The following is a 27,537-nucleotide window of genomic DNA, read 5'->3' as shown; positions in this document are numbered from 1 at the left end:
TGAATATTGTATTAATTACAGCCGAAAGCATCTAACTGACATGTTTCTCAAATGGACTGCAAGCAGTGATAATTTACTGAACATTCTTCAACGATTAAAGCATTCCTGTTTTGTTTTTAAAATAACTAAGTTAGAAAACAAACCAAAAAAAATCTCTCATGAAGCAATACTTCATTCACCCGTAGCTGCGGCATATTTTGTTAAGCAGAAAACCGACTGCTAATTGCTTATTGCTACTCTCAACTATAGTAACACTCGTTTTTATGTTATTTTCTTCCTGGTTGTCTCTTGATTTCTTACAGTTAGATTTCAGGACTTAATTCTTGTTTAACTCTTTCCTCCCCTTTTAGCGAAAGTGATCATTTCTACTTCAATTACTGCAAATAAGCTTTCTGAGAAATCCCTCATGACAGCTGAAAAAGATCACCAGGGAGGAAATAACATAACTGGGACACTAGATATTATATAAATGTGGGGAGAGAATATGCTTACCAGACATGACCACATTTAATAAAATGTCACTGAAATGTACCTGTCTTTCAGGTTACCTTCCTCCTTCATTTCATTTACTGAACAAATTGTGCCCAGGCTTCTATGATGTGAATTCTGTCTTCATCTCCTATTTTGATCATGGACCAACTATGTAATCTCTCTAACTCGTTATTTCTCCACATGAAAACTCAGAATAATGATCCTAGCAATTATATGGGTTTGCTGTGAGGATTAAAAGTAAATACACAAAACAGCCTCTACCGCATACTGACCACTTATTATTCCTTAATAAATGTTAGTCATTATCATTACTGAGTACCAGGAAGCTGCAATCATCACCCTGTGGTCAAATTCAGTGGTTACTTTTCTGTCCTCAGCTTACGCACCCACCGCTAAGCATTTTACGCACTTAGTCCTACTCTGTCAAACACTTTCTACTCTTGCCTTCTGTAATACCACACTTTCCTTATTTTCCACCTATGTCCTGACCATTCTTTGCCAACTCCTGGTAGCTCCTGGTCCTTTCTCTTCTGTATCTACACTTTGACATGAGGGAATCCATCCATTTCCATGGTTCTAATATCATAAATGCTGAAAAATTCCACATTTGTATTTCCTGCAGATGCGTATGTCCAGCAGCCCATCTGACATATCCACATAGATACTGACATAGGCATCTGACACTTAACATTCTCCATACAGAACTCTCCCATCCTCCCCTATCTTAGCAAACAATCCAATCGTCTCATATCCAAGGCTCATCCTTGATTCCTCTTTCCATCACCCTACACTTACCCACTCATCCACCAAGGTCCACTGGCCCCACAACCAACTATATCCAAAATCCATCTACTTATCTTCATTGCTATTGCTAACCCCCTCAAGCCAAGCCATCAACTTTTGCTTGAATTAATGTAACAGCTACCTAACTCACTGTTTCCATGTCTGGACCCTGGAGTCTATTCACCACTCAAAGTCCACAGTGTTTTTTTTTTCTTTTAAAGGTAAATCAAGTCATGCCTATACTCTGTTGAAAACCTCCAATGATTTTCCATCACAGAATAAATCCAAATGCTTCTCCATGTGAGTCTCTAGATGATTTTGCTCCTTATTTCATAATACTCTCTTCCTTCACTCACTCGTGCCCCAGTGGGCTTCCTCAACCCCCCGACCTCATTCCTGCCTAAGCACCTTCGCATTTACTCTTCCCTCCCTATAAAACTGTCCTCACATCTTTGAATAGATGATTCCTCTTCATTATTCAGGTCTCATCTCAATGTATGCTCAGCAGAGAGGAGCTCCCTCACCACGGGATTACTCTCCCGGTCATTCTTCACCATGTTGTTACCCTGATTTATTTTACTCATAGCACTTTTAATTATCTAACACTATATCATTTATTTAATGGTTAGGATGCATGTTCCATGAGGGCATACAAAGCTCTATCTCCAGCACTTAGGGCAGTGGCTGATGTAGAGTTTTCACCAAACGTATCTTTATCCAGTGTTTGCCAACGTTTGCCAATGGCTGTGCTGAATGTAAGTGTGAAGCAGCCCGCCCTGTGCTGGCTGACACTCACATCTCTCTCTCCCCTGAAATGTCTAGTCCTCTGGCCCTCATAAACCTGACTCCCCTCCTTTCTGACCTGGACTTTTTTTCTCCTTTTATCTGGCCATTCTGCCACTTCCAGCCTCAAGAAATGTTCTTTGTTTTCCCATCACTGTACCCTCACTTTTAGCAACACCACCCACTATCCTCACTCCACCGATCAGCTGCAAATACAGGCTTAACTTCCAATACATTCCGTAGCCTATAGGCCTGATCAGTGTATTTTCTATGACCAGAGCCAACAACCTTCTACTGGATTCTCTCCTTCCCTCTTACAATGAAGCATCTATAACACCACCCAGTCTCCCATCATCAGTGCCTCTTAGAGGCCCCCATGCCTTCTCTCTGCCTCCATCCCAGAGCCACCAGGGCCGTTGACCTTGCCTTCATTACCGTGTGCAGTACCTGCGTCCTCATTTCATTCCCACCACCACCTGGCTGAGATCTTTCGTAATTCCTTATTAATCCGCCTTCCACTAGTCTCTTCCTGATATTTCTATCCTGCAAACCAACAACTGCTTGCTCACTTATAATTATATTTCCCTCCAAAACTTTACTGGCTTATGGCCTTCACGTTTCATACTGAGTCTGCCTTGTCTTTTTAATAACACAGAGCACTCATCTATCAAATCTCTGAACCTTCACCAATTAATTTACACGTTACCTCTCACAATATTTATTCCGGTTAATGTCTTGACCATTCTCCAAGCCAAAAACCTTCCTCAAACCATATTCCAGTTCATTCCATGAAATCCTCCACTAATTATGTGGGTGGGGAGATGAATTATGTCCCCCTTAAAGCTCATATGATCGAGTCCTAACCCTGGTGCTTTAGAATGTGACTGTATTCGGAATCAGGGTCTTTAAAGAGGTGATTTAGGTAACATGAATCCACATAGGTGGGCTCTAGTCCAACGTGACCGGTGTTCCTATAAGAAGAGATCAAGACTCAGACATGTACGTGCACAGAGGAGAGACCACATGAGGACACGGTGACAAGCAGGCCGTGAGCAAGCCGTGGAGAGAGGCCTCAGAAGAAAACAAACCTGCCAACACCTTGATCTTGCATTTCTAGCCCCAGAACTGTGAGAAAATAAACTTCTGTTGGTTAAGCCACCCAGTCTGTGGTATTCTGTGATGGCAGTCCGAGCAGATTAACACAATGTCTCTCTTTACTCAGTGTCCCGGAAAGTCCAGGCCAAAAACAGGAGTGGGATGCTCTGCAAATAATTTGGGAGTAAAGGTGCTTACCCCATTCCCACCAAAGGAGCATAAAAGGATACGCAGAGATAAATTGAAGCAAGGCTGTGAATGTTCCTTACAAAAGTCTACATAGCGAATTATTTCACCAACTGTATTATAGTTGTTATTTTGATATTAAGACCCATTACCCTGCTACCAAAGCACATTCAATAACACATACTCACTAAAAATAACTTACAACTACTACATGCTATGCTTTTAAAAGGGGTGGTGTTGGTAGGAAATTATCAAGTAAAGCCTGGTCTCCAACTAGAATTTGATATTTTTAGATCATGTTTTATTTATATATACTATATATGTTAAAAGTTATAATTTAAAAGTATTAATGTCATTTCATGTTCTCACCGTACCTGTAACTTTTCAATAATATTTCTATAGTCCCAAGAAGGCCCTCCAAGAGCTTCCTTAAAGCGTGGTCCAGAGCGAGCTGAGAGTCTCCAACCCATGGCGGCCCGCTGCACCATATTTGAATGACTCTTCATAAAAAGAGTATTAACTTGGCCGTCCAAGTCCACTGGAATGGCAATCCCACGATTCTTTGCTGAAAAAAAAAAAGATTTTAAATATTTTCCTCCCAATTTGACTAAAGCTTCTTGCACATTATCGAAATACTTTTATAAAAATAGAACAAATGAAAAAAGACAAAAGTAAGATAAATAAGTTCTGGGATATCATGGTGACTCTAGTTAGCAATACTGTATTGGACATCTGAAAGTTACTAAGAGAGAAAGTTACTAGATCTTTAAAGTTCTCATCACAAGAAAAAAAAACTGTAACTACGTAAGATGTTGGTCATTAACTAAACTTAATGTGGTTATCATTTCACAGTATACACAGAGATCAATGACTATGTTACATGTCAACGATAGCGCAATAAAACTGGAAGAAAAAACAAAAATATCAAACGTGTGAATTCTGCCATTAAATTATTTTATGTGACTGTAAAAGCTTCTAACTTGAAAGTATTTCAATTCTTAAGACCAATTATTAAAGTGAGCTCGTTAAACAGTCGAGAACTTACTTGATTTCTTGATGATTAATGTTTGAAATGCACTTTTATACAACACCAGTATGGAAACACACTGTGTGACAACCATGCAAATGTGTGCCTTCCTAGATGCAAAGGAAAATTTAAAAGCAGACAGAAAACACGTGATAAAATCCTGCCGCTCCATTTTATTAATATGATGTGTGTGTACGTGTTTGTGCACACACCCAAGCACAGATGCACAAAACTGCATGTGGTAAAACATCTGAGAGAAGAAATAAAAAATTGAAAAGTTTGAAAAAATCTGCATTAGAAGACAGTACACAGTACATGTCCTTCTTCCCAAGATCCACTGAAATTTCTATTTTACCAGACTTGTATCACAACACAGAAAATGAGAACGCCTGCCATAAGGAAAACAGAAATGTAGAGGCATTTTTGCAAGCAGGATGAAGGCAGGATTCAATCCGTCCATCAAAGAAAGAAGAAACTGCTCTCCAAGAGATGAGCGTTAGAACAGGCTTCCCAGCCAAGCAACACAACGAGCGGCAGCAGGGGATGGTGGAGTCACCTGGCAACTCAGTAAAGAACAGCGTCCGAATAGCTGGGAAGGGAAGGCCCGCCTCCCTCGGACTGGCATAAACAGAGAGGCTGGCAGCCGAGGCTTTTACCCAGAGGATGAAGTTAGAGAAATGCAGAAATGTTCTCTCAAGAAAGAGGAATACCTGCCTGGGGAGGATGCCAAATGAAGGGGCTAGGATTTGACAGAGAAGCAGAAGAGAGCTTTAAGGAACTCCAAAGTGCTTCATCAAAGGAGCAGAAAAGCAGGGAGAGAAGAGGCAGTTCCAGCAAAAAGGGGAAAATACACAAAGGATTCCGACCCCTGAGGAAAGCCCTCCTTATTTTAACACTTGTTAGTATTCCTAGCTGGTCCCCTGCTTCACACACACACACACACACACACACACAAACACATACACACTTCAAAAAAAACCTGTGTATCATTTATTCAGCCCCTCACCCAGAACTCAGGGTCAGCCCCGTCATTTACAGGGGCATGTTAGTAGAGAAACAGACCCTCAAAACTGCCGTGGAGACCCGGGCCAGTCATTACAGACCTTTAGGACACTCCACCAAGAATCACAGGAAAAAACCAAGAGCATTAAGAATAACTGGCCCCAGCGAGAACAGAGATGATCAAAGGAAGAGTCAAAAATATTTAAATAATTCTAATCATTGTCCTCAGAAAATGTGAGCATATACTGCATCCAAAAAATTAGAGAATCAGAAAAAAAAAAAGAGAAAGAAATCCTGGAAATTAAAATATGATTGTACAAATAAACATTTCAGAACGTGAAACATTTCATACTGCAAAAAAGAAAAGGACAGGAATAAAGACCAAGGTGGGACAGCCACGTGTAAATCAGTGAAGCTACTAGAACACTCCCTCACACTGTACACAAAAATAAATGCAAAATGGGCCAAAGACTTAAACATGAGACAAGACACGATAAACCTCCTAGAAGAAAACATGGGCAAAACATTTTCTGACATAAATTTTAGCAATGTGCTCCTAGGGCAGTTACCCAGGCAATGGAAATAAAAGCAAAACTAAACAAATGGGGCCTAATGAAACTATAAGGTTTTGCACAGTAAAGGAAACCATAAACAAAAGAAAACGGCAACCTTCGGAATGGGAGAAAATATTTGCAAGTCATACGACTGACAAATGCTTAATTTCCAAACTATATAAACAGCTCATACAACTTAATAACAAAAAAACCAAACAACCCAATCCAAAAGTGGGCAGAAGACCTAAACAAGCAATTCTCCAGTGAAGACATACGAATGGCCAATAGACATGAAAAAATGCTCGATACAGCTAATTATCAGAGAAATGCAAATCAAAATTACAACAAGGTACCACTCACACCAGTCAGAATGGCCATCATTCAAAAGTCCACAAACGATAAATGCCAGAGAGGGAGTGAAGAAAAGGGAACCTTCCTATGTTGTTGGTAGGAATGTAGTTTGGTACAGCCTTTATGGAAGATCCCTTAAAAAACTAAAAATAGACTTACCAACAATCCAACTCCAGGGCATATATCTGGAGGGAACTCTAATTCAAAAAGATACAAATTCAAAAAGATACATGTACTCCAATGTGCATAGCAACACTATTTACAATACCCAAGACCTGGAAGCAACCTAAATGTCCATCCACAGATGACTGGATAAAGAAGTTGTATATTTATACAATGGAATACTACTCAGCCATAAAAAATAATAAAATAATGCCATTTGCAGCAACATGGATTGACCCAGAGATCATCATTCTAAGTGAAGTAAGCCAGAGAGAGAAAAAAAAAATACCATATGATATCATTTATATGTGGAATCTAAAAAAACAAAACACAAATAAACTAATTTACAAAACAGAAACAGACTCACAGACATAGAAAACAAACTTACAGTTACCAGGGGGAAAAGGGGGTGGGAAGGGATAAACTGGGAGTGACAACTGAGCACAAACCTGAAGAAGAGAGTAAAGCAAGATGCAAATGAAAGAAGATTCATTAGGTGTCAATGGTTTGAAGTTTTCTTCCAATGGGAAAACTTTCAATATCATGGCACTACAGTTTTGTCTCTAATGGATATACAGTGAAAAATATTTACACATCATAATATGGTAAGCTCTGAAAACTGATTTTTAAGCTTTATCAACCTAAGAGATCTCATTATATTTCAGAATAGAATACAAATGTCACAAATCGTAACATCACAAACCAATGCTCTGTCGAGCAACCATTTAGAACATAGAGTGTGAAAGAAGACATAAAAATGGAAGTTCTACATTGATTTACTGATTTTTTTCATACTGTGGAAATGTAGACATTATTTAGAGCTGTCACTTTAGAGACAGAGATATAAAGATACTATTTAAAGCTATCATGATCATCACCAGAAGACTTTTTTTTTTTTTAATGAATGAAAATAAGAGGGAAGGAATAAAAAGAAATGAGAGTGAGAAAGAGAGAATCTGGCTTATTTCATATAATGAAAGGAAAGCTACAACAGTAGGCAGGACTATTTCTGCTGGTGAAAATTCTCTGAAGCTGTGAGATACTCAAAACCTTCTTTGCAAACAGATTATTTTAGCTACCAACACAAAAAGTTCCCAAGTTAAACAAGAGCCCACGCTGAAGTTTTAAGGAAACAATCACAGCTCTAAGGCAACCCTAAACAATCAATTGCACCACCGCTCATACTTCTCCAGCGAACGTTTTCCTAATATTCATTAGAATGTTCCTTCTCCAAAGCATACAATGTCTCTGTTTCTGTCCATCACACACAGCAAAGCAACTCCTGTCTCATCGGAAGGACCAACAGCCTTGACAAGGCCAGGCTGCACATATTTTTTATAAATACTTATTCCTGCGCCATGATTAAATCCTGGTGAGCCTTTCATCCTTTCTGGCTGCTTCACACATAAACTGGGTTTGCTCTACACGTTTGAAAGTCAAACAGAAGACAATGTTGCTCATATGTTATTTTCTAAGCGACCAAAATAACAAAAATTATAAAACTTTAAAGTTGCTCAAAACATGTTACAACCAAGTTTCCACTAACATTTAAACAAAGCAGAGGAAGGGAGGGAACTGGGATTTCCCTCCCCTGTAGGATCAAGGTTCCTTAGATACAACTAACCATCAAGTAAGCGTTTGTTGCTATGAACATGACTTACACGAAGACATACTCAATTTTTCTAATGACACTAGTGGAAATGTAATCCAATGGTAGCACCTTTGTCTTTCTCAGCAATACAGCCCCTCTCCTATTAGTGTGACCAGGAAAATCTCACCTGCCCTTCCATGGCCAGCAGCACCTTCAAACCAGGGGGGGAGACACCACTATTCCAAACTTTGCTAAAAGGGTTTCTTTTTGTACCCCAAATGGCCAACTTTAGTTGGCATTTTCTAGTCTCCTATCTTAGCACAAACTGCACAATATAAATTAACTAGGTAAAATAAACATGACTTTCTCATGCCCAAAGGTAATCTCCAGCCAAAGGCTAAAAAAAAAAAAATCACAATTTCTAGGTAATAAAAGAAAATTATGCAATTGGGGAAAGGAGAATTTGAGTTAAAATAGGTCAGCTGTGCAGATAATGATAAAACTTTTCAAAGCAATTGTAAAAATATTAATACCTTGAAAGACATGGCCTGAAATAGATTCTCTGCACTGTCAAAACATTACAAATATTAATTGGAAAGCAGAGTTGACGAGGCTAATTTAGTTTCCTGCACATTGTTTAAAAACTAAAGCAGAAAATTGTGACTAGGAAAAAAATTAATTCATGATCTCACTTACAAGAATGTTAATAACTAGAATCATATTTCTCAAGTGCAACCAAAAAGATGATCCAAACTTGGCTTACTTTTATGAAGCTAGAAAAATTCTGATATAAATCTTATGTTGAAATGTGATCTAGGACATAGTCTCAGGATTGTTGGTTATTTTGCACCCCCACCCCCAGTAAGAAAAAAACGAATGGATTTATTAAGTCAGTCAATCTTCTGATATGAAGCATTAACTCCAACTTGTGTGCTTTAGTGGACACTTTAAGGTTTAAAATATTTAAAAAAATAAATGTTTCTATTTTACTCATAAGTTAGAGGCCAACTAAGATACCACTTTATTAAGGATATTTTGTCAGAGAATAAGCATATGGAGTTCTTAAAAAACTAGTAAGAGACAGGATGCGTTGCTATGAACACATTTGTCTTGTCTAAGGCTCTGCCCAGAGACAGCCAGTTCTGTAAAATGAGCTATTTTTCATTCACAGGTATTGCAATTCCTAGGCTGACCTACTAATTAGGCTCACAAATCCTGAAAACGCTCTAGATATGACAAGTCTTTGCAGTGATTTGAACAGGTGATCAAAATCTAATTCTAATTATTATTCATTAAATATTGCAGATTATGTGAAATTTCTTAATTAGACAGAAATGCTGGTGGGATCTGCCAGACCTGATCTCTGAGAACACACATACCGCAGTGATATGTGCCGTGGAAAAGAATGCTTAGATACATAAACTGAAAGGTAGGGGGAAAAGGCAACCGCAAGTGTGAGCATTAATTATAACACTTGGTTTACTGTCAAGCCCTCCTGTACAGGCCCCCAGGAACAAGAAAAGTCGGTGTACAAGCCAGGTATGATGGAGTGGGTGGAGAGTGGTACCTTTTCCGTATCATGTCCAAACATCCAGGATAAATCTGTACTGAAACACCAGTGTTCTTAAATGTGAAGGAAAGTAAATACACAAAATGTATCTTTTCTCTCCTGTTTGGTACTCAAACTATACTTAATGAATTCCTAAACTGAATAAAGAATATAATTTCATAACAAGTGTTGGCGAGAATGCGGAGCAAAGGGAACCCTTGGGCACTGTTGGTGGGAATGTAAATTGGTGCAGCCACTATGGAAAACAGTATGGAGGGTCTTCAAAAAATGAAAAACAGTTACCATATGATCCAGCAACCCCACTTCTAGGTATTTATTCAATGAAAATAAAAACACTAACCCCAAAAGATATATGCACCCCTATGTTCACTGCAGCATTATTTACAATAGCCAAGAGATGGAAAATGTCCATCAATGGATGAATGGATAAAGAAGATATACACACATGCACACACACACACAATGGAATACTACTCTGACATAAAAAAGAAGTACATCTTGCCATTTGGGACAGCATGGATGGACCTTGAAGGTTATGATGCTAAGTGAAATAAGTCAGATGGAGTCAGACAAATCCCGCATGATTTCACTTTTACGTGGAAGCTAAAAAACAATATAAATGAACAAACAAAACGAAAGATACTCATAGATACAGAGAACAGACTGGTAGTTGAAAAAACACTAAAAGTATTTTAAATTGTCATTAATTAGTTAAGCCATCTATTCACTTACAAAATATTTACTTAGCATATACTATAACCCTGGCCAAGTTACTTAATCTGGATAATTCTGTTTCCTCAATGGTAAAATGTAAATAAGAACCTATCTAAGGTAACTGACTGCACTTCAATGAAATAAAAAAAAAATTTTTTTTAAGAAACTGTCTGGGGATTAAATGAGAAAAATACATGTAAATTGCTTAGCATTGCAAATGGTACTTGCTGGTAAAAGTCAGCAGTGACAATGACCATGACAATGAAACACACTATAAGCTGCCCCTCTGTTTGTTTTTTGAAGTCCATCCCAGTCTGAATTTCTTTTCTCCTCCTTTCTGCCATCTAAGGACAGCCCTATTTAACTTTATAAAAAAATTAAAAAGGAGGACTCAGTGAGAAATTCTTTCTAGAATGTTCCAACCTTCCCTTAGCTATCATCCCCTTTCATTCCGTTTCACTGGTAATTTCTGAAGCCTTCAATATATAACAGACCCTCAGTAAACACTGATGGATTTTAAACAAAATTAGAAAACTAAAAACCCCTCAAAAAGTCCCCTTGCCACATGAAGAGGTGAGTAAATCAGGCCACTTAACAGACAATTCCATAATGAAATCTGAGGTAACAGTTAAACTAAACTCATTCCTGTAAAATCTTACTGAGCCATGTTAAAGCACCATCTGCCACATTAAGTTCAGAAATATAACAATTTAAAAATAAATAAACACATTTAAAAATCCTTAAAAAGAAGAACTATAACAATTATATTCCCGTCCCAAAAAGGTTGCAATGCTCAGAATCATTTGCTGATCATGGCTCTTCAGCTTTATAGAGACCATACTTGCTTTTTTTTTTTTTTTTTTTTGCTGCTGATTGCACAAAATAGCATGTGAGAAATTTTAATAGGAAGATAAACAAATAAACAAATGAGTTCACATTTACACTCTCACACTCACACATCGTGCCTCATTATAAAGGCTCTAAAGTAGCTTGCAAGAATATAAACCATATGATCAAACAGGAGACAAAATTTTATATTACAGTGTAGGAAAATACAGACATAATAAAGGGATATGTCTGGTAGAAACCCAACAGTTATATAAGGCAATGTAAGTTCACTATACTGTACAAGTTCAATAGGCAAAAAGATAACTATTAAAATTGGGGAGAGTTTCCCGTCCACCAAAATAAATCAGAAACACGATTTTTTATAAATATCACTTCTTTGATCCCCTTCCCTTGAATTATATTAATTCTTCAAGCTAAACCAAAATTTCCCGGACCAGTGGGTCTAAATTTTTTTCTTTTGTTCATATGGAGGCACATTCCAGAAAAGACAACCTGCGTTGTTTTTAAGTTGGCAACTGGAACGCTTCTTGGATTGCCTTTTAACCAGAAGCCTGGTATCTTTTACAAAAATAAGTAAAACCCGATACTCTGACTCACCCACTTCAGCCAAACTTCTGATGCAGGACTCCACCGAGGCTTTCTGTGACGGATTTGGCCAGGTGCAATTGTAAATTCTGAAGGCAGATTGAAGCAGCTGAATAAAAACTGGCTGATGTGTCTGAAAACAGAAAGAAAGGAGGCAAACTGGTCGCTAAACCATGAACGTTCATGCAGGATCTACGCGTTATCAAAAAAGCCCATCAAAATATAACACAATCTTGTCTCTTTGATTTTCTGCACTAGAGGGAGGGTATAGCTCAAGTGGCAGAGCGCATGCTTAACATGCATGAGATCCTGGGTTCAATCCTCAGTACCTCCTCTAAAAATGAATCTAATTAATTATCTCCCCCCCCCAATTTTTTTAAAAAATACGAATTTCTTGAGTTTCCATGTTACTTAATGAACATATCAGTCAATCAATATTTATTATGTGCCCACCTCATAACAGGCACCATGCCAGACACCACAGAAAATCCATTATTTTAACTATATTCTTAAACAGAAAAATATGGCATTTCTTGAAGCCAATGACATGAATTTAACTATATTTTTTATAATCTCTGGTTTATTTCCAAGTATATAAATAGACCAGGTGTTTTGGGTTTGTTTCATCAATTGTACATTTTGGTTTCATACGACAGGCAAGTAGAGGAGACAACCATTTTGACCTACAAAAACAATTTTACATGGTTCTAGCTAATAGTTCAAAAGTGTTCCCTAAAGAAAGTGTAATTGAAATAACACACAGTCACTGTAGAATATCTGGCAATCACAGAAATGAAGATCACCAGTAATCCTAACACGTGGAGATAATCAGTGTCAAACTTTTTAGAATGATGACTTCTTGTGTCTTTCTGTGTATGTACGTACATACATTCTTTACACCCACAAATCTGGATGATACTATGATGCAACTCTGTGGCCTGTTTCACTTTCTAATACTTCATGATCATTCTCCTTTGTCATCCATCTTTTTCTTCTAAAACATGATGTTGAATCGCTACATAATAAACCATCACCAGACATACCATAATTTATTTAGCTATTGCCCCATTCATAGACATTAAAGGTTGATGTCAATTTTTAAGCATTATAAATACTCGAGTGGAAATCTTAGTATATACATCCCTGTTAATTCTTTCAAGATTTACTCATGTGGAATTACTGAGTCAAAATGCTATTTAAAGAATCATTTATTTCACCACTTGGCAGTGAATACACAGATAAGAAAGTGCCTTCTATGCTTAGAGGGAGAGCAAGAATAATTCAATTTGAAGATGGAGCCTCTTTATTTAAAATAAAGTTTGGGAAACTCAGAACAGGGCATAATAGAAAATAATATGAGACAAGAGAGATCTTCAGAAGTGTAGGACGTGACTCCTGACCAGATTAACGTTTTTTCCACTCATATAAGGTAAATAAATTCTGTGTGACAGTGTTTTCATATATGCTCGTTTAAGTTACCTGGAGGCTGGTGCTGTTGTCTGAAAAGGGAGAATTGAAGAAGCCGCTCACAATGTTCATGATTGACTCAGTGACACACTTCTCCAAGAACGTGTCTGCGTGTTTCCTGTCTGTGGTTGTGTTGCAAACCTGGAGAGAAAAACAAAACAACTCAGTATGTTCTATCACATCTTTGAATGATAACTCAGTACTGGACGGAACCTCTAAAAATTGCTGAAATGGTTGTTTATAACATTTCTTCGGCTTTTAAAAGTTGCTTTGAATAAAAACATTTCTGACTAAAATCCATTAAAAGTGTAGCATGCTGTAGTAGCTCCTCCTTTAAGTTTGGTTGTCATTTCATCCTCAGGCCAGGATTCTTTCAGACCCCAGCCCCTTCTTCCTGATCTGCTTCTCCCTACTTCTGTACACACCTTCTCCCTCCATCCCCAAGCCTGGCTTTGCTGGAAAAGACTTTTCCACTCAAAGCGAGGAAATTAAAGAGGAAACTGTCATTGTAAGTATAAGAAAGCGGTGAATGTGATTAATGGTGGTCTCTATCTCTACACATGTTCGCTTATAATACCTGGCCCAGATTGGAGGATGCACATACAGGGAACACTTGTAAAGGAAAGCAGGTAAAAGAAGATTAAACCCTTGCCAACAATTTTGACTTGTTCATCCACAGATGATCCACGGAGGTGTGTGTGTTTTGTGCGTTCTTCTGTGAGTCGGCTAAGCAAGAAGAGAGGACACTAGAGCAAAGGACACGTCAGCAAAGAACATGGGCTCTGACCCTTCTGGGAGGTTACTCCACCAGGCAGAAATTGGTCATTCCGCTAAACAAACCGTAAATTTCCAAGCATGTCAGGGTAGACAATTTGTAGACAAATTGTGAAGAGCCACAATTGAAACCAAATGAAAAAAAAAAAGTTGGGTGGAGAAATATGGAAATAAAAAGAAGTGACTGGGGGTGAACACAGGGTGTGAGCAAACACTCTAGAACTGAGCAGAGTAAGAATGTTTCAATATTCACAAAATTACAATGGGTAAGTGTGGTGACCAGATGTTCCAGATGTTCTTAGACAATCCAAAGTTTTTACATAATTTTTTATTCTTTTCAATAAGGTGATTAATCAAAAGATTAAGTAAAGGTAATGTGATTTGATATTGTTTTAAAATCCTGTGCACACACACCAAAAAAAAAAAAAAAAAAAAACCACACAGAAGAGAAAAACTCCCTTCTGCAACCATGTGTCCCAATGTTTTGGTTTGGAAAATAAGAGTGCCAAATGGAAAGAGAAGAGAGAGCACAGGGTTTGTTTTGCTTCTAAGTCACTTCCCATTGGGGTAGCTCACTTCTTCCCCATCTATTAAATGACAGCTACCTGACAGGGTTGTTATCACAACTAAAAGGTTTTTAGTGTGTCTAATCTCATAGTTATATTGTAGGGAGCAGTGCAACTAAAGGATAAATTATGTCAAATTATGTCATCTTTTAGTTATTGCTCCTACATATAACATACTGCCTGGAAAATTTAAATGTTCAGTAAATGTTTGTAAAATGAATGAATCAATTAATTAATTTTTAAATGGGAGAATATGCAAGAATATCTTTTTATCTAAGGTGCACTTAGGGTTAGGCTCTATTTGTAGAAACTCTAACCTAGGATTAAAATTTAATGTGGTCCCAGAACTAATTTAAAATCAATTTTCCTGTGATGGATATTACGTAGGATATATTATTTCATTTAGTATATTTCCAGCACTGGCTTTTATGAATTTTTTTTGAAATGTACAATAAAATCATATTAAAGTTGAGTAGGTAGTTGACCAATTCCACCATAACCAGTCCAAAGAACCTTCTTCACCCAGTGACATATCACATAGTTGGGTGGGGCTCTCTGGAGCTATTATAGAATCACACTGCCTTACCTACAACTGGATATTTGCTTAAAAAAAAAAAAACAGATTTGCTTTAGTCAGTAGATTAATAAAGGTAATATATTTCTAGATGAGACCTTCCCAAAAATCCTGGTAGAGGAAATTCTGGGTTTACAAAACTGTGTGGAACCTATTTTTCAACTCATTTAAACAAGAAATTCAAGTAACTGTTCAAGACATTTTTTCTGTCCCAGTTGAATGATAACTTTTTCGCTTCTAGAGCCTTGCATCTTACACTGTGATTTCAGGATGGGCAAGAGACGTAGGGAGCCACTTTTCTTATTAAAGCCCTTAAGAAATTTTCAGAAAAAAAAAAGAACCTAATTAATAGTAATATTTCTTCAACCTGTTATTTATTTATTTTTACTGGCTCTTTCCAATAAAGATTAGAAATGGGTCAAATAAAAGGACATCATGTTAAGTTACTTTTTTACATGTAATACATATATTTTTAAAGTTTCTATCTGTTTACAGATACTATTCATGTACCATTATTTCCTATCAAACTTTCTCATGTACCATCATTATCTAAACATTTATTTCAAAGGCTCCATTCACTCCCTCACTCTAATGCACCACCATGCTTTAATCTGTTTTTGGAATGAGGTGAGGTACACGTAACCACAAAATACAAGTCATTTTCTTATTTTCTTAGTTGTGTCCTTCTTGCTACTCTCTTATGTGAGTCCCCCTTTTAATTGATCTTGTACAGAATTGGGCAAAATTATTCTTTTTACTTTCAGATTTTGGGGGTGTATTTCACCAAAAGAGGAATCATCAGATGAGAGCTCACAGACAGCTTTACACTACATGCTGAGCTGAGCCTCTAAAATAATAAATTTACATTATCAACAACCTGTCTGCGGATACACAGGATGGGCCCTCATTTCCACCAATTAGCTCTTGCTTTTGGGCTCTGCTCGGGTTCAGCTGATACAATGCACTGGTGGAAGATTCCAGAGTGGAAGAGAAAGAAGTCAGGTCTACCTCTGCCTCCATCCCCATCTCCATCTCCTCGCTCAGGCTTTAGCAGCATCCATGCCTGTGGAAGCAGCTGCTGCTGGAGCCCTTCTGCAATGTCTCCAAGTGCTCTCTGGGCTCCCGTAACACTGGTACCACCCTGGCCCCTTCAGGCTTGGGGTGGAAACAGCTTTGCACTGTTCCCAGTTCCTGGATGCTCCCCTGTCCCTCCTGGTTCCTTTAACCCTGCTCACACCTCTTGGAGCATGCCATCTGTTTGCTGCTGGAATTGCATGTTATCTCTGCAAATGATAATTAGTTTTGCCAGTTTAATGATACCTAAAAGCTATTTTATTTGGCATTTCTGACATTGCTAACAAGGCAGGGCATTTTTCACATAATCATTTCACGCCTGTATTTTGTCATGTAGGGATGATTCAAACCCTTTAAACCACTTTCAAATGAAACCTGGATGGTGACTGCCTATTACATGTCAGTTTAACATATTTTACGTAATAAACTCTTCAGCTGTCATTTCACATGTATTTTCACAGTCTCACTCTATTTAGAACATTCATTTCATTACATTTCATCATATAAAATAATTTTAGCATTCAGGCACTATCTTTTATTTAAATCATTTCCCTTTATTTAATAAAAAGAAGAAAAAAGCATCCTTTTCACAAAAGAAAAGGATGTTCTGTATATTTCTGTTCTAGGTTTTTATTCGAGCTCTCACATCTCTATACACACCTTGACTCCTATTTCACTTTTTAAGCAATCTGAGTTTTCTGCTATAGATGACCTGATTCATGCATTCTGATTAATTTTTTCCCATACTGATGTCCAACTGTCCTCCAAACATTTACTGAATAGTAATTTCTTGCCTCACTCTCAGGTTACTTGAGATCTATCTTGCAGTGTATCACTGATCACTGTTTAAATCTCTCTCCAAATCTCTGGTATACTCCATGTATCATTGTTTTTAAATATCTTAACTCAATCCTGTAAGAATGAAATGATTCTCAACTTGTCATGTGTTTTACAACTGGAAAAACAAGTCTACCTTCATTGTTCTATCCAAGAAAAACAAAATTCACCTTTTGAAATAGCTGTCCTCTTCTACTTCCAGATGAATTTTACTGTGTTTATTTGTCAAATTTCACAGACTACCACTCAGGGACATAAATAAATTAAAACGAACTGTTAGACACTATTAGTTAGAACAGTGAACCACACAAAGTCCTTACTCTATTAAAGCCCTCATTCTGATTAGAATTAGACAGACATGCAATAGATTATCAAACACATAATACAAGTGGCAAAAAATAGAGCAAATAATAGACGCTGGAGATGCAATGGTGCAGGAGGACCCACACCTATGGGCAAGGATGACTTTTATTTAAACTGCTTGGAGAACTCCTCTGTATACAGCAACGTGTTAACCAAGAATTGAAGGAAGTTGGGAAACAGCCATGGAGGTTTCTGGGAGAAGAGCAAGTAAAACTCTGCCTCCACCATTAGAATGTAAATCCCCAGACACCAGGATTGAGTCCATCTTGCTACTCACTGCACATGCAGATCTCAGCACCTAGTAGGTATTTTAAATTGTTGGATGGACCAATAAATAGTAAGTGTAGTTCCTGGATATAATTATGTCTGACATTTCTCCCCTTGTAAATGCTGTCCCTTCTCTCTTCGTCTCTAAAAGTGACTAATACTCTTCCAAAGATGACAGATTGGGGTAAATAAATTACCATATGTTGGAGCATCACTGTCCAGTAGGACTTTCTGCAGTGACGGAGATCTGTATCTGTCATGTCTGAGAAAGTAACCACTAGACATGTGACTATTCAGCACTTGAAATGGATTTTTTATTTTATTTCATCTAATTAAAATTAAAATTTTATTTTATCTAATTAAAATTAAAATTCAAATCTGGCAAGTTGCTACTCTACCAGACAGAACAGCTCTCGCCAGTAACATACTTTTTGATCATACAGACCAAGGAATACAAATCTTAAAAAACATTTTCCACTCCTCATAGACAGTAAAAATGTTCTTCTATCTGAAATGACATCTTATATTTATTTTAATTTGCATTCTTTTATTAATGAGGCCAAAATTTCTCCAAACATTTGCTTTTTGTATCCCCTTTTTATGTGCATCATCTCTTCATACACTAAATTGGCTTTCTTAGAATTTTTAATTCCTTTTTACAAAGATAATATATATTGATGTTAAGAAAAAATATTAATTGTAGGAACCCTGTGACAAAACAGAAAAATACAAAATAGAAAACAAAAATTACCCATAATCCTAAAATCCAGACAAAACCATCGTTAACACTTTGGAATCTTTTCTTCTAATCTTTTTGCTCGGCCATATATAATTTCCATAATTGAAATAATTTTGGATAATCAGTTTTGTGTTCTCTTTTTTTTTAACTTCATCACCCAATCATTAGCACGTCTCACATCATTAAAAAAATCTTCAAAAAATAATCACAGTGACACTGTAATTTCAGTCTTATGGATAAATCAGTTTATTGAATCATTTCTGTTACTAAATATGTAAACTATTTCCTACTGTATTTAATTATAAAAGTATGCTGAACTTCCTTGATCATAAAGCCTTGATATCATTTGTAATTATTTCCTGACAACAGATTCTTGGAAGGGAAGTTATTTGACACATTAAAAAGGTATGAAGGATTTTTTTAATGTATTACCAAAATGCTTTTCAAAAAGGTGGCATAAATTTCCTCTCATCAGCAAGGTATGTGAATCAACATTTAATATTATCTTTTTACTTTTATCTTCTTACTCTTAAACTTTGAGAGTTAGAAATTAGATATTATTTTCCTTTGTACTTTCTTAAAATTATTAACAGTTGATTATTTTTTCAGGGGTTTACCTGGATTCCCTCCTCTATAACCATAAACGCCTGGATTTGGCTCATTTTATTATTAGACTTTTAGTATTTTTCTTATCAATATAGATATGCTCTTCGTGTTAAGGTTATTAGCCTTTTCTTAATGTCCAGTAATTTTTTCTATTTCGATTTTTTAAATGTTTATGATGTTTTTATATACTTCAAGTTTTACATTTTCTAATAGTGAAATGTTTTTCCTTAGCTAATTTCACTTATTGCTTTTAGGCTTAAAAAAGCCTTTCTCATCCAAAGACAGATAAGCATCCACCTACATTTCCAACCACTTTTATCATTTCCCATTTATCTCTAACATCTATTGCAATTTATGCTATTATGTAATGTGAGGACAGGAACTGAGTTCATTTCACCCCAAATAGCCAGGATCTTCAAATGTCACTTTGATTTAGAGCAAATCAACAATTTGTATTGAATATCTATTCCAAGCCAAGAATGTTCTGTCTACCTGGGATCCATCAGTGAATAACAAAATAGATAAAAATCACTAACCTAATGGAGTTTATTATTATTAATTTAAATATCCAGGGACAGGCAAATGACCATGGGTCAAATCTAGCTGTGCCCATTCGTTTATGTGCTGTCTCTGGCTCCTTTCCCTTCAGTAACTGCTGTAAGAGTTATGATAGTGGCCTGAAAAGCTAAAATATTTTACTATCATGATCTTTACAGGAAAAGTCTGCTGATCACCAAAAATAACCAATCACTTCCCCACTAATGGGTGATAGTTTCTTTATTATATGTTAAATATGTAAAAAGTTTTTTCAGGCTTCTTATTTCCTTCCACTGATATGCCCACTTAATTCTATGCTAAAATGACACTTAATTTGTTTCCAAGTTCACTTCTTAACTATTTTTAACTTCAGATGACAATTATTTATTCCACGAATACTGAGTATCTACTATGGGTAAGACACCGTTCTAGGTCAGGTGTCCTGCAGTGAACCAAACAGACAAAATCTCTGCGCTTCATTTGTTTCAGCAGAAATACAAATGCATACAAAAGTATCAGGTGGGGGTAAATTCTATAAAGAAAAAAGAAGCAAATGAAGGGGGGACTGAAGGAAGAAGGGTTGCTACTTTATACCGGGTAGTCCAGCCAAGGCCTCCCTGAAGACTTTAAGCAGGGACCTGAAAGAAATCATGAGGATGGAGGACACATGGGGGATGACTGCTTCCCAGGCAGACGCAAGTGCTGAGATGGGAGTGTGTTTAGCATATCTGACGAGCAGCAAGGTGGCCACTAGATGAAACAGAGAGCGAGCTAGGAAGAGAGTAAGAGGACACGGGGAAGCAGGGGTGGGCATGGCGGTAGTGGCTGGACAGAGGAGAGCCCAAATCACGGTTTTACTCTGGGAGGAATCTGAGCACAGGAGTGACCTGAGCCAATCTTCTTATTTTTTTTTTTTAATCATTATGGGCTGCTGTGTAGAGAATAGATGAAGGGAGGGGGCGAGGATGCAAGCAAAGTTATGAGGCTACTGCAAGAACCCAGATGAGAGTGAATGGGACCTTGATGCTGGGTGGTAGTGATCGAAGCACTCAGAGGTAATCAGAATTTGAATATTTTAAGGTTAGATCTTGCAGAATTTGCTAAAGGATGAAATTTTAGAGAGTGAGAAAATAAAATTTACAGATGACACACAATTTTTTTTTTTCTGCCTGAGTGCCTAGACTGAGATCCCAAAGACTTGAGAAGGATTTGATTTTTAGTGGGCCATGGCAGTGAATGAGGAGTCTAAGGTTAGACAGCCAGCTGCAGATGTCCATACGCCTTGAGATATGTGAGAAGAATCCGTGCCTCAACCAGCCTGGAATTAAAATTAGGGGAGCGGATGAGATCAGCAAACAAGTGACTGTAGACAGAGAAGAGAGTAAGTCTAAGGTTGGAGCCTGGCAAGTTTCAATATTTAGAAGCTGGGAAGATTTGGAGGAAACAGCAAAGAAGACTGAGGAGTGGCCATTGAAGTGGGAGGCAAACAGAGCGCCAGACCAATACCCTAGGGGAAAGGGAGGACATGTTTCAAGAAGTAACTGATCAACTATGATAAATCTGCCAATGGTTTGAAGACCAGGCAGTCTGATGCAGGGCAGGGGCCAACCAATCATCCACCAGGAAGAGCCAAACAAGTGTCCAGGCCACGTGGGCGCCACCATTACAGTTCAGCTTGAAAGTGGAGGAGAAAAACGGAATTACAATGGAGGGCAGGGTGCTACACACCAAATAAGGTGTATCGTTACAGTGCTTTATACCCTTCACTTCCCTGCAATGCTAGGTAACAAGGCCATGTGAAAAGAAAGCTTCAGGATGAGACTTTCCAATGGTTCATTCAACTGAAGAAAGCAAAGTATAGAATCGAATCAAGCAAAGAAAACCTATTCAATCCTATCAAATTAAAGAACCTGGAATGTATGTTTCAAAGCACATATAAATTTTATGTTTATTCCTACTTCCTGCCTGTGTGGTAGGCTAAGCGAGGAGAGAGAAAGCTCAGGTCACCTATTTGGCAATGAAATCCCCTGACTTCTCTCGTTAAGCAGTGGATTGATGGGACAGTGACATGACAATCCTGGGTCTAATTTCTAAGTTATTCTTTGGTCTAATTTCACTCCGCCAACACATCACTTAGAGGGCTGTTGGCCATTACAGAATCTTGAAACTGATAGCAAAATCGGGAACATCTTCAGAAAAATACTGTCTGAGGCTAACACTGACCACAGTCCACCCCGCTTCACGCACTTTCAAATAATGTCTCAAATCCCCTGACTTTGCAACAACAATCAGTTATGAAGGCAAAGAAAAGCATTTCTAATCTGCAAACACCAATTTTAGCTGCACCGGCACAGAGATCAAAGTGGGCTGTCGTTATTTTAAATGCTCTAAAAGACAACAGAACAACTGCTCATGGGTCTCACAGCTTTGCTGCTGCCTAACTCTGGTGTAGTGACGGGACACAGATGCATCTCTGTCAGAAAGGATGTGAAACAATCTAGCATCCATTTATCAAGAACAATCCTTCAGAAAGATTTTCTTACATGGCTCTTCACAAGACAAAAGACCCTGGGGTACAAACAGGAAAATGAAAGATGCTAATTAAGGTGACTCCTTAGAGAGCTTTACCAAGAGCAAACAAAAAGAACCTGGTGGTGCTGAGTCCACAGAAACACGAGGAGAAAGGTGAAAGGTGGTGTGAGTGCCGCTACATGTTAATGTTTCATTTGCCTTTTAAATAGGACAGCTCTCCAAACCCTGTGCTGGCTGGACCCTGCCTGCAGCACTGGGTTCCATCCCGAATGCCATGCTTTACAAACACTGATGAATTAGAGAGAACTCAAAAGTGTACTGAGAACAAGGAGCCCAGAAACCCTTATCAGAGGAGGAACCACTGAGAGTCATGGGGACAATAATGGAAGACACGAGGGCTGTCATGACATATTTGAGAAGCTGCTGTGGGACAAGCACGGGACTAGGCTGCCCAGCCCTGCCAGCTCTGTTACTACCTGGCTGAGTCACCTTCTGCTGGCAAATTAATCTCTCCGGAACTCGGGAGCACAATTATGAGGTTGACCTAGATGATCTTACGTTCCTTTAAATTGCATAATTTTATCGTCTCAAAGCAGATCACTAACAAGGAGAAGAGTAAACACCCACATCTTTCCTGAACTGAATCATTCTAGGTCGCTGCAGAAGGAAGAAATAGCTAAGACTCATAGCACATAAAAATTTGGTTCAAGTAGGAAGGGATAAATTAGCAGTTCGAGATTTGCAAATACTAACTACTATACATAAAACAGATAAACCATAAACTTATACTGTATAGAACACAGAATTTTATTCAGTATCTCATAGTAGCCTATAATGAAAAAGAATATGAAAAGGAATATGTATGTATATGTATGACTGAAACATTATGTTGTACACCAGAAATTGACACAACATTGTAAGCCGACTACACATCAATAAAAAAGTACATTAAAATTTGGCTCAATTTGGCTTTTAACAATTAAAATTGTGCAATAATGAAATCTTGTCTTCAAAAGAAAAAAAAAAGTGAGACCATTGTTAATGGAAATCCACAGGCAGGAGCTGAAAGCTGTGAACTGTAGGACTGCCAGTCTGTTCCAACCCTCAGGTCCCATGATTCTTTAGGTCCAATTTACGAAATACATTTCCTCCAGAGTACCTCCACTATTTCTCACTGATATAAATCAGTTGTCCCAGGATTTCGTAACTTCGTTGTAAGATCTGAATTTAGTCCGACTCTACATCACATCACTATTGTGTGTGTCCAGCTTCATAGACAGGGTTCCTGGCCCTTGCTGTGTGGCACGGTATTCCTTTAAGGTATCCTCAACGTTAGTATTTGGTATAGGTCTTGGGGAAGCTGCTTGAAAACAAATCGCTTTAAAGGCTACATATAACCTTGTGCTAATACCACTGCTGTTACCATGAGATGGATAAAATGGATAATGGTACCAACCTCTCACTAAGCGTTGAGCTCGTGCTAATAAAGAGCTATGTACACGTTATCTCATTGACTCCTCCCAGTAACTCTCTGAGGAATGTAGCGTTGGATTCATTTTACAAACAAGGAAACTCAGAGGAATAATTACCTTGCCCAAGAGAGCTGAATGAGTAAGAGGCAGAATCTTAACTTGAACTCTGGTCTGGCTCATAACGCCTTTACAGTGCCTACCCTTAACTACCGTGACCTTCTGCAGTGGTTCTCAAAGTGTGGTCCCTGGACCAGCAGCTTTAGCATCACCCAAACATGTGTTAAAAATGCAAAGTCTCACATCTCCTGAATCAGAAACTATGGGGGTGGGGCCCAGCAATCTGTGTCATAATAAACCCTGCAGGTAATCCCGCTGCTCACTGAAGTTTGAGACCCACGGCTCTACTGAACCAGAAATTTGCCTAACAAGCCACCTTCTTCTTATTTAACCATATTTTTAGTATTTGAATTTGAAAGTGTGTGGTAGCTCCTTAATCTTCCTTCAAGGGGAAAAAGACAAACCCCAGATATGAGAAGTCGGATTTCCTATCCCTTCCCTGAAGGAGGAAGGGTGATTCCCTGTCGTTCCTGGTGACGGGATAAGAGGGCGGCTTTAAAATATAAATCAAAGGGAAACCAGAGGGAAAGAAACAGATGCTTTCTGCAGTACAGCTAAGCTGCTGTGGTGAGACATAATGACCAAAGGGACCGAGAAGATCTTGAGAGTCCCCTGGAGGTTTTGTATACGAATAAATAAAACTGATGTCTACTTAACCAAAATAGTTAAAATTAGAATGCTTCCTACATGAATACTTAAAAAAAAAAGAACCCCTTAGCCTTACGAACAAAAACATCGACAGAAAGACTGTTTTCAAGGCAGCACAATCAGTGGCAGTTAACATCAGCTTTCTTTGGGTTAAAAATAAAAACCCTTCGAGCTTTGCAGCTTACGCTGCCTAGAATGTGGCCTTGGTCTTTCCAAGCCTATCTTTAGCCCGTAGCACTGGGCAGTGCTGCAAATAGGTCGTTAATCTCTTTCATATCTTCCTGCACGTGCAATTTGACAGCTCAGCCTTCGGCATATAAACTGTCCTTTACTCCAAGATCTCTGGGACAGTGTGGCCAGGCTCTCACAGGGCTTCCACTAGGTCACGGGGGTAAATACGAGTGGTATGTGAGTGCTGTGGGAACCGGGGGATTTCTGCACAGGGGCAGGTTTACCTGAGAGAGGTAACGAGTGGCTTTTAGGTTCTACAGAAGGGAAGTGAAACAGAGACGGCCTTACTCCACACGGGTGTGAACACAGCCCAGCTGGCTCAATCCACCCGACCCCCAAGGTGAAATGCACACATTCCAGCTGCAAGCCTTGACTAAAGACAAAAGTTCCTGGACTAGAATACGTGATTTATTCTATTCCCCAAGATTGCCCTTGGAAGTCTGGGCCTGCAGTCGATGTTTTATGTCCCCTTTGTCTTCCCTCCTTCCAGAAAGAACTGTGGGGAGGCACTGAGCTAATGGCTAACAGTCAGCATCCATCCACATGGATTTCATTAACCCCTCTCCTCCAATACACCTCAGTGAGGCCCTTGTAAACAACCAGCACTCAGCAATGCAGGAAGCCCAAGGACCGGGATAGGCCACCGTTAAGTCATCACAGGTCCAAGGAGTCAGCTACACACTATCTTCTATTAGCAAAACCCTTATTTGAACATTACATCCCATAACTTTTAAGGAAAAGCTAGAAAGGATCCAAAAAAATCCCTAAAATAATAGACCCTGGACATTATGGTAATTCAGCATGCAAAAAGAGGGAGCTAAGATACATAAACTAAAATGAAATGCCACCTATCAAACCCTCCTTCCTTCCTTTCTTCATTCATTCATTCATTTACTCAGTATTAACAGAGCAAAAAAGTATGCTAGAAAATGCCAACCACATCCATGTGTCCTCTCCAACCCCCAAAACACCAAACAGGAGAAAATGAACTCAAAGGAAAAAGCAGGCTATATTTTGAATGACTACGTATATTCTGACTGTATTTTGAATTAGCTGGAATAAGAACACCAAAAAGTTCAGTGGAGCACACTTCCAAACAAGACTTGGAACAGGGAACAGTGGGCAATGGTAGGTCCTGAGTGGTATGGTCAACCACCTATTTGCCCTAAAGCAGTAGCCAAGACCTCGTGAGCTCTCTACCATCTATGGTTTGTAACTGCATTCATGATAAGAGGCTGAATACAAACTGACCTCTGCCAAATATTGTCTCTAACCAACGTAAAATGGCCACTGAAACTCCATTTACTAACTGATCAGTGCAGTCAATTATAAAAGTGAAAATGAACACCTTGCTGTCATACACACCGTACTGGGTACCCTGGGTATATTAGCTCATTAAATCTCACTCACAGTCTTGTGAAATTCAATCACAACTTTTTGCATGTGACAGATTACGTCCAAACACAGTGGGTTTAACTCTAAGTTTCCATTCAGATCCCTGACACTGTTTAGTCAAAATATGTATCAACAACCTCACGCAGCGTGAAGTACTGTTTAATGCTCACAGTGCAACTTACCCTTGCCATGTCCACCAAGAAGTTCTCAAATAACTTCCAAATGTGGTTACTTGTATAGATTTCCTTCATTTCCACTTCAGTGTCAACGTAACAGTGATTCACAAAATTCACGTAAGCAATTTTAACCTGTGCAAGTTTCAAATATAAAAGAGAGAGAGTTTTCTTTGTTGTTCATTTTCAAGTATCTATGATGAATAGTTAAAATTGTGTTATTTCCTAGAGTAAACTATAGTATGTTTTGTGTCCAACCAGAAAGCATTCTCATCTCTTTCTTTTACTAAAATACTCTTCCCCCTGACCCAGGGTAAACGCATGACCTAGAATTCCATTCCCGTGGGCCCAGTGATTGGTGTGAGAATATGCACTTCATGTAAACCAAGTCTCACATATTTGAGACACTAGGAGTCACACTTTCCCTCTCTTCTCCACTCCCATTCTCTGCCTCTGTCGTTCATTCATTCATTCATATTCTTTCTCTACCCCTCTGCCCCCTTTGCCAAAATGGACCAAAGTAAATCTGAACTCCAAGAACCATCCTCTCCAGGTGTGTGGAGAAAAATTATGCTCAGATGAAGAAAACGAGGCAAAATCACAAAGGAAAAGGGAATAAGAGACAGAAGGAACTTTGACATTGTTTGAATCTCTTGATCCATCTGAACAACTATCTTTCATATTCCCAAATCTAGGAGCCAATAAAATTTCCCTTTTTAATTTAAATTAGTTTAAGTTAGGTTTCCAACACTTGCAACCAAGAAGGTTCTAATACAATGCTTCAATATGTTGACTAAATAACACTTCTTTGCCATTCAAAAACATTTAAATTACTATTTCTGAGAAGAGTCAGGCTCATAGTTTGCCACAAAAATTGTACTATTTTAAGATATCATAAAGTTCCTTTCCAGACTTAGCAAAATTCCTCACAAAAGACTGGGTGAGTCTCCCCAACATGTACCATTTCTAAAGTGCACAGGGCAAAAGTTTTTGTTTTTCCTTTTCTTTTCTCTTCTTTCCTTTTCTCTTCTTCCCCCCCCCCACCTTTATGAAAATGTAATGAATGCTATAAATCTCTCCAGAAAAATGCACATACATAAAAAATCATGTAAACAATTTCAGGAGATTCATAGAATCCAAGTTAGAACCATAAGGAATAAAGGGCCAGCGTTCGTGCCCTTAGTACCTCTCTCTACTTGACTGAGGTCTAAGACAAATCTCCAGTGACAGGATGTCAGTGCCAAGGACTGACCACAGGGTAAGGAGCCATCAGAGCCACTCAGTGCGCTACCGTAATCATCCTCACAGCAGTTAAAATCCATTCATTGTTTGCTACATGCCAAACACCTTCAGCATTTTATATGTAATATCTTAATTTAATCTTCCAACAATCCTATCAGGTGCATATCATAATTATTTCA

The 27,537-nt window shown here is 38.2% G+C and overlaps 1 protein-coding gene across 1 annotated transcript in view; it reads right to left on the bottom strand.

Moving 5' to 3' along the window:
- ITPR2 (inositol 1,4,5-trisphosphate receptor type 2) overlaps positions 1–27,537 on the bottom strand; it is a 417,643-nt gene that overhangs the window by 199,881 nt on the left and 190,225 nt on the right. Inside the window, exons 32-35 of the mRNA XM_032472913.1 lie at positions 26,126–26,251; positions 13,224–13,352; positions 11,757–11,877; positions 3,714–3,904 (exon numbers count right to left, since the gene is read on the bottom strand). Of these exons, the coding sequence (XP_032328804.1) occupies positions 3,714–3,904; positions 11,757–11,877; positions 13,224–13,352; positions 26,126–26,251 (567 nt within the window). The remainder of the gene's footprint in view (positions 1–3,713; positions 3,905–11,756; positions 11,878–13,223; positions 13,353–26,125; positions 26,252–27,537) is intronic.

This window comes from Camelus ferus, chromosome 34 (assembly GCF_009834535.1).
Source record: "Camelus ferus isolate YT-003-E chromosome 34, BCGSAC_Cfer_1.0, whole genome shotgun sequence".
NCBI lineage: Eukaryota > Metazoa > Chordata > Mammalia > Artiodactyla > Camelidae > Camelus > Camelus ferus.
Note: the sequence above shows the minus strand (reverse complement) of the source record. Positions and strands in the feature narration are given on the sequence as shown.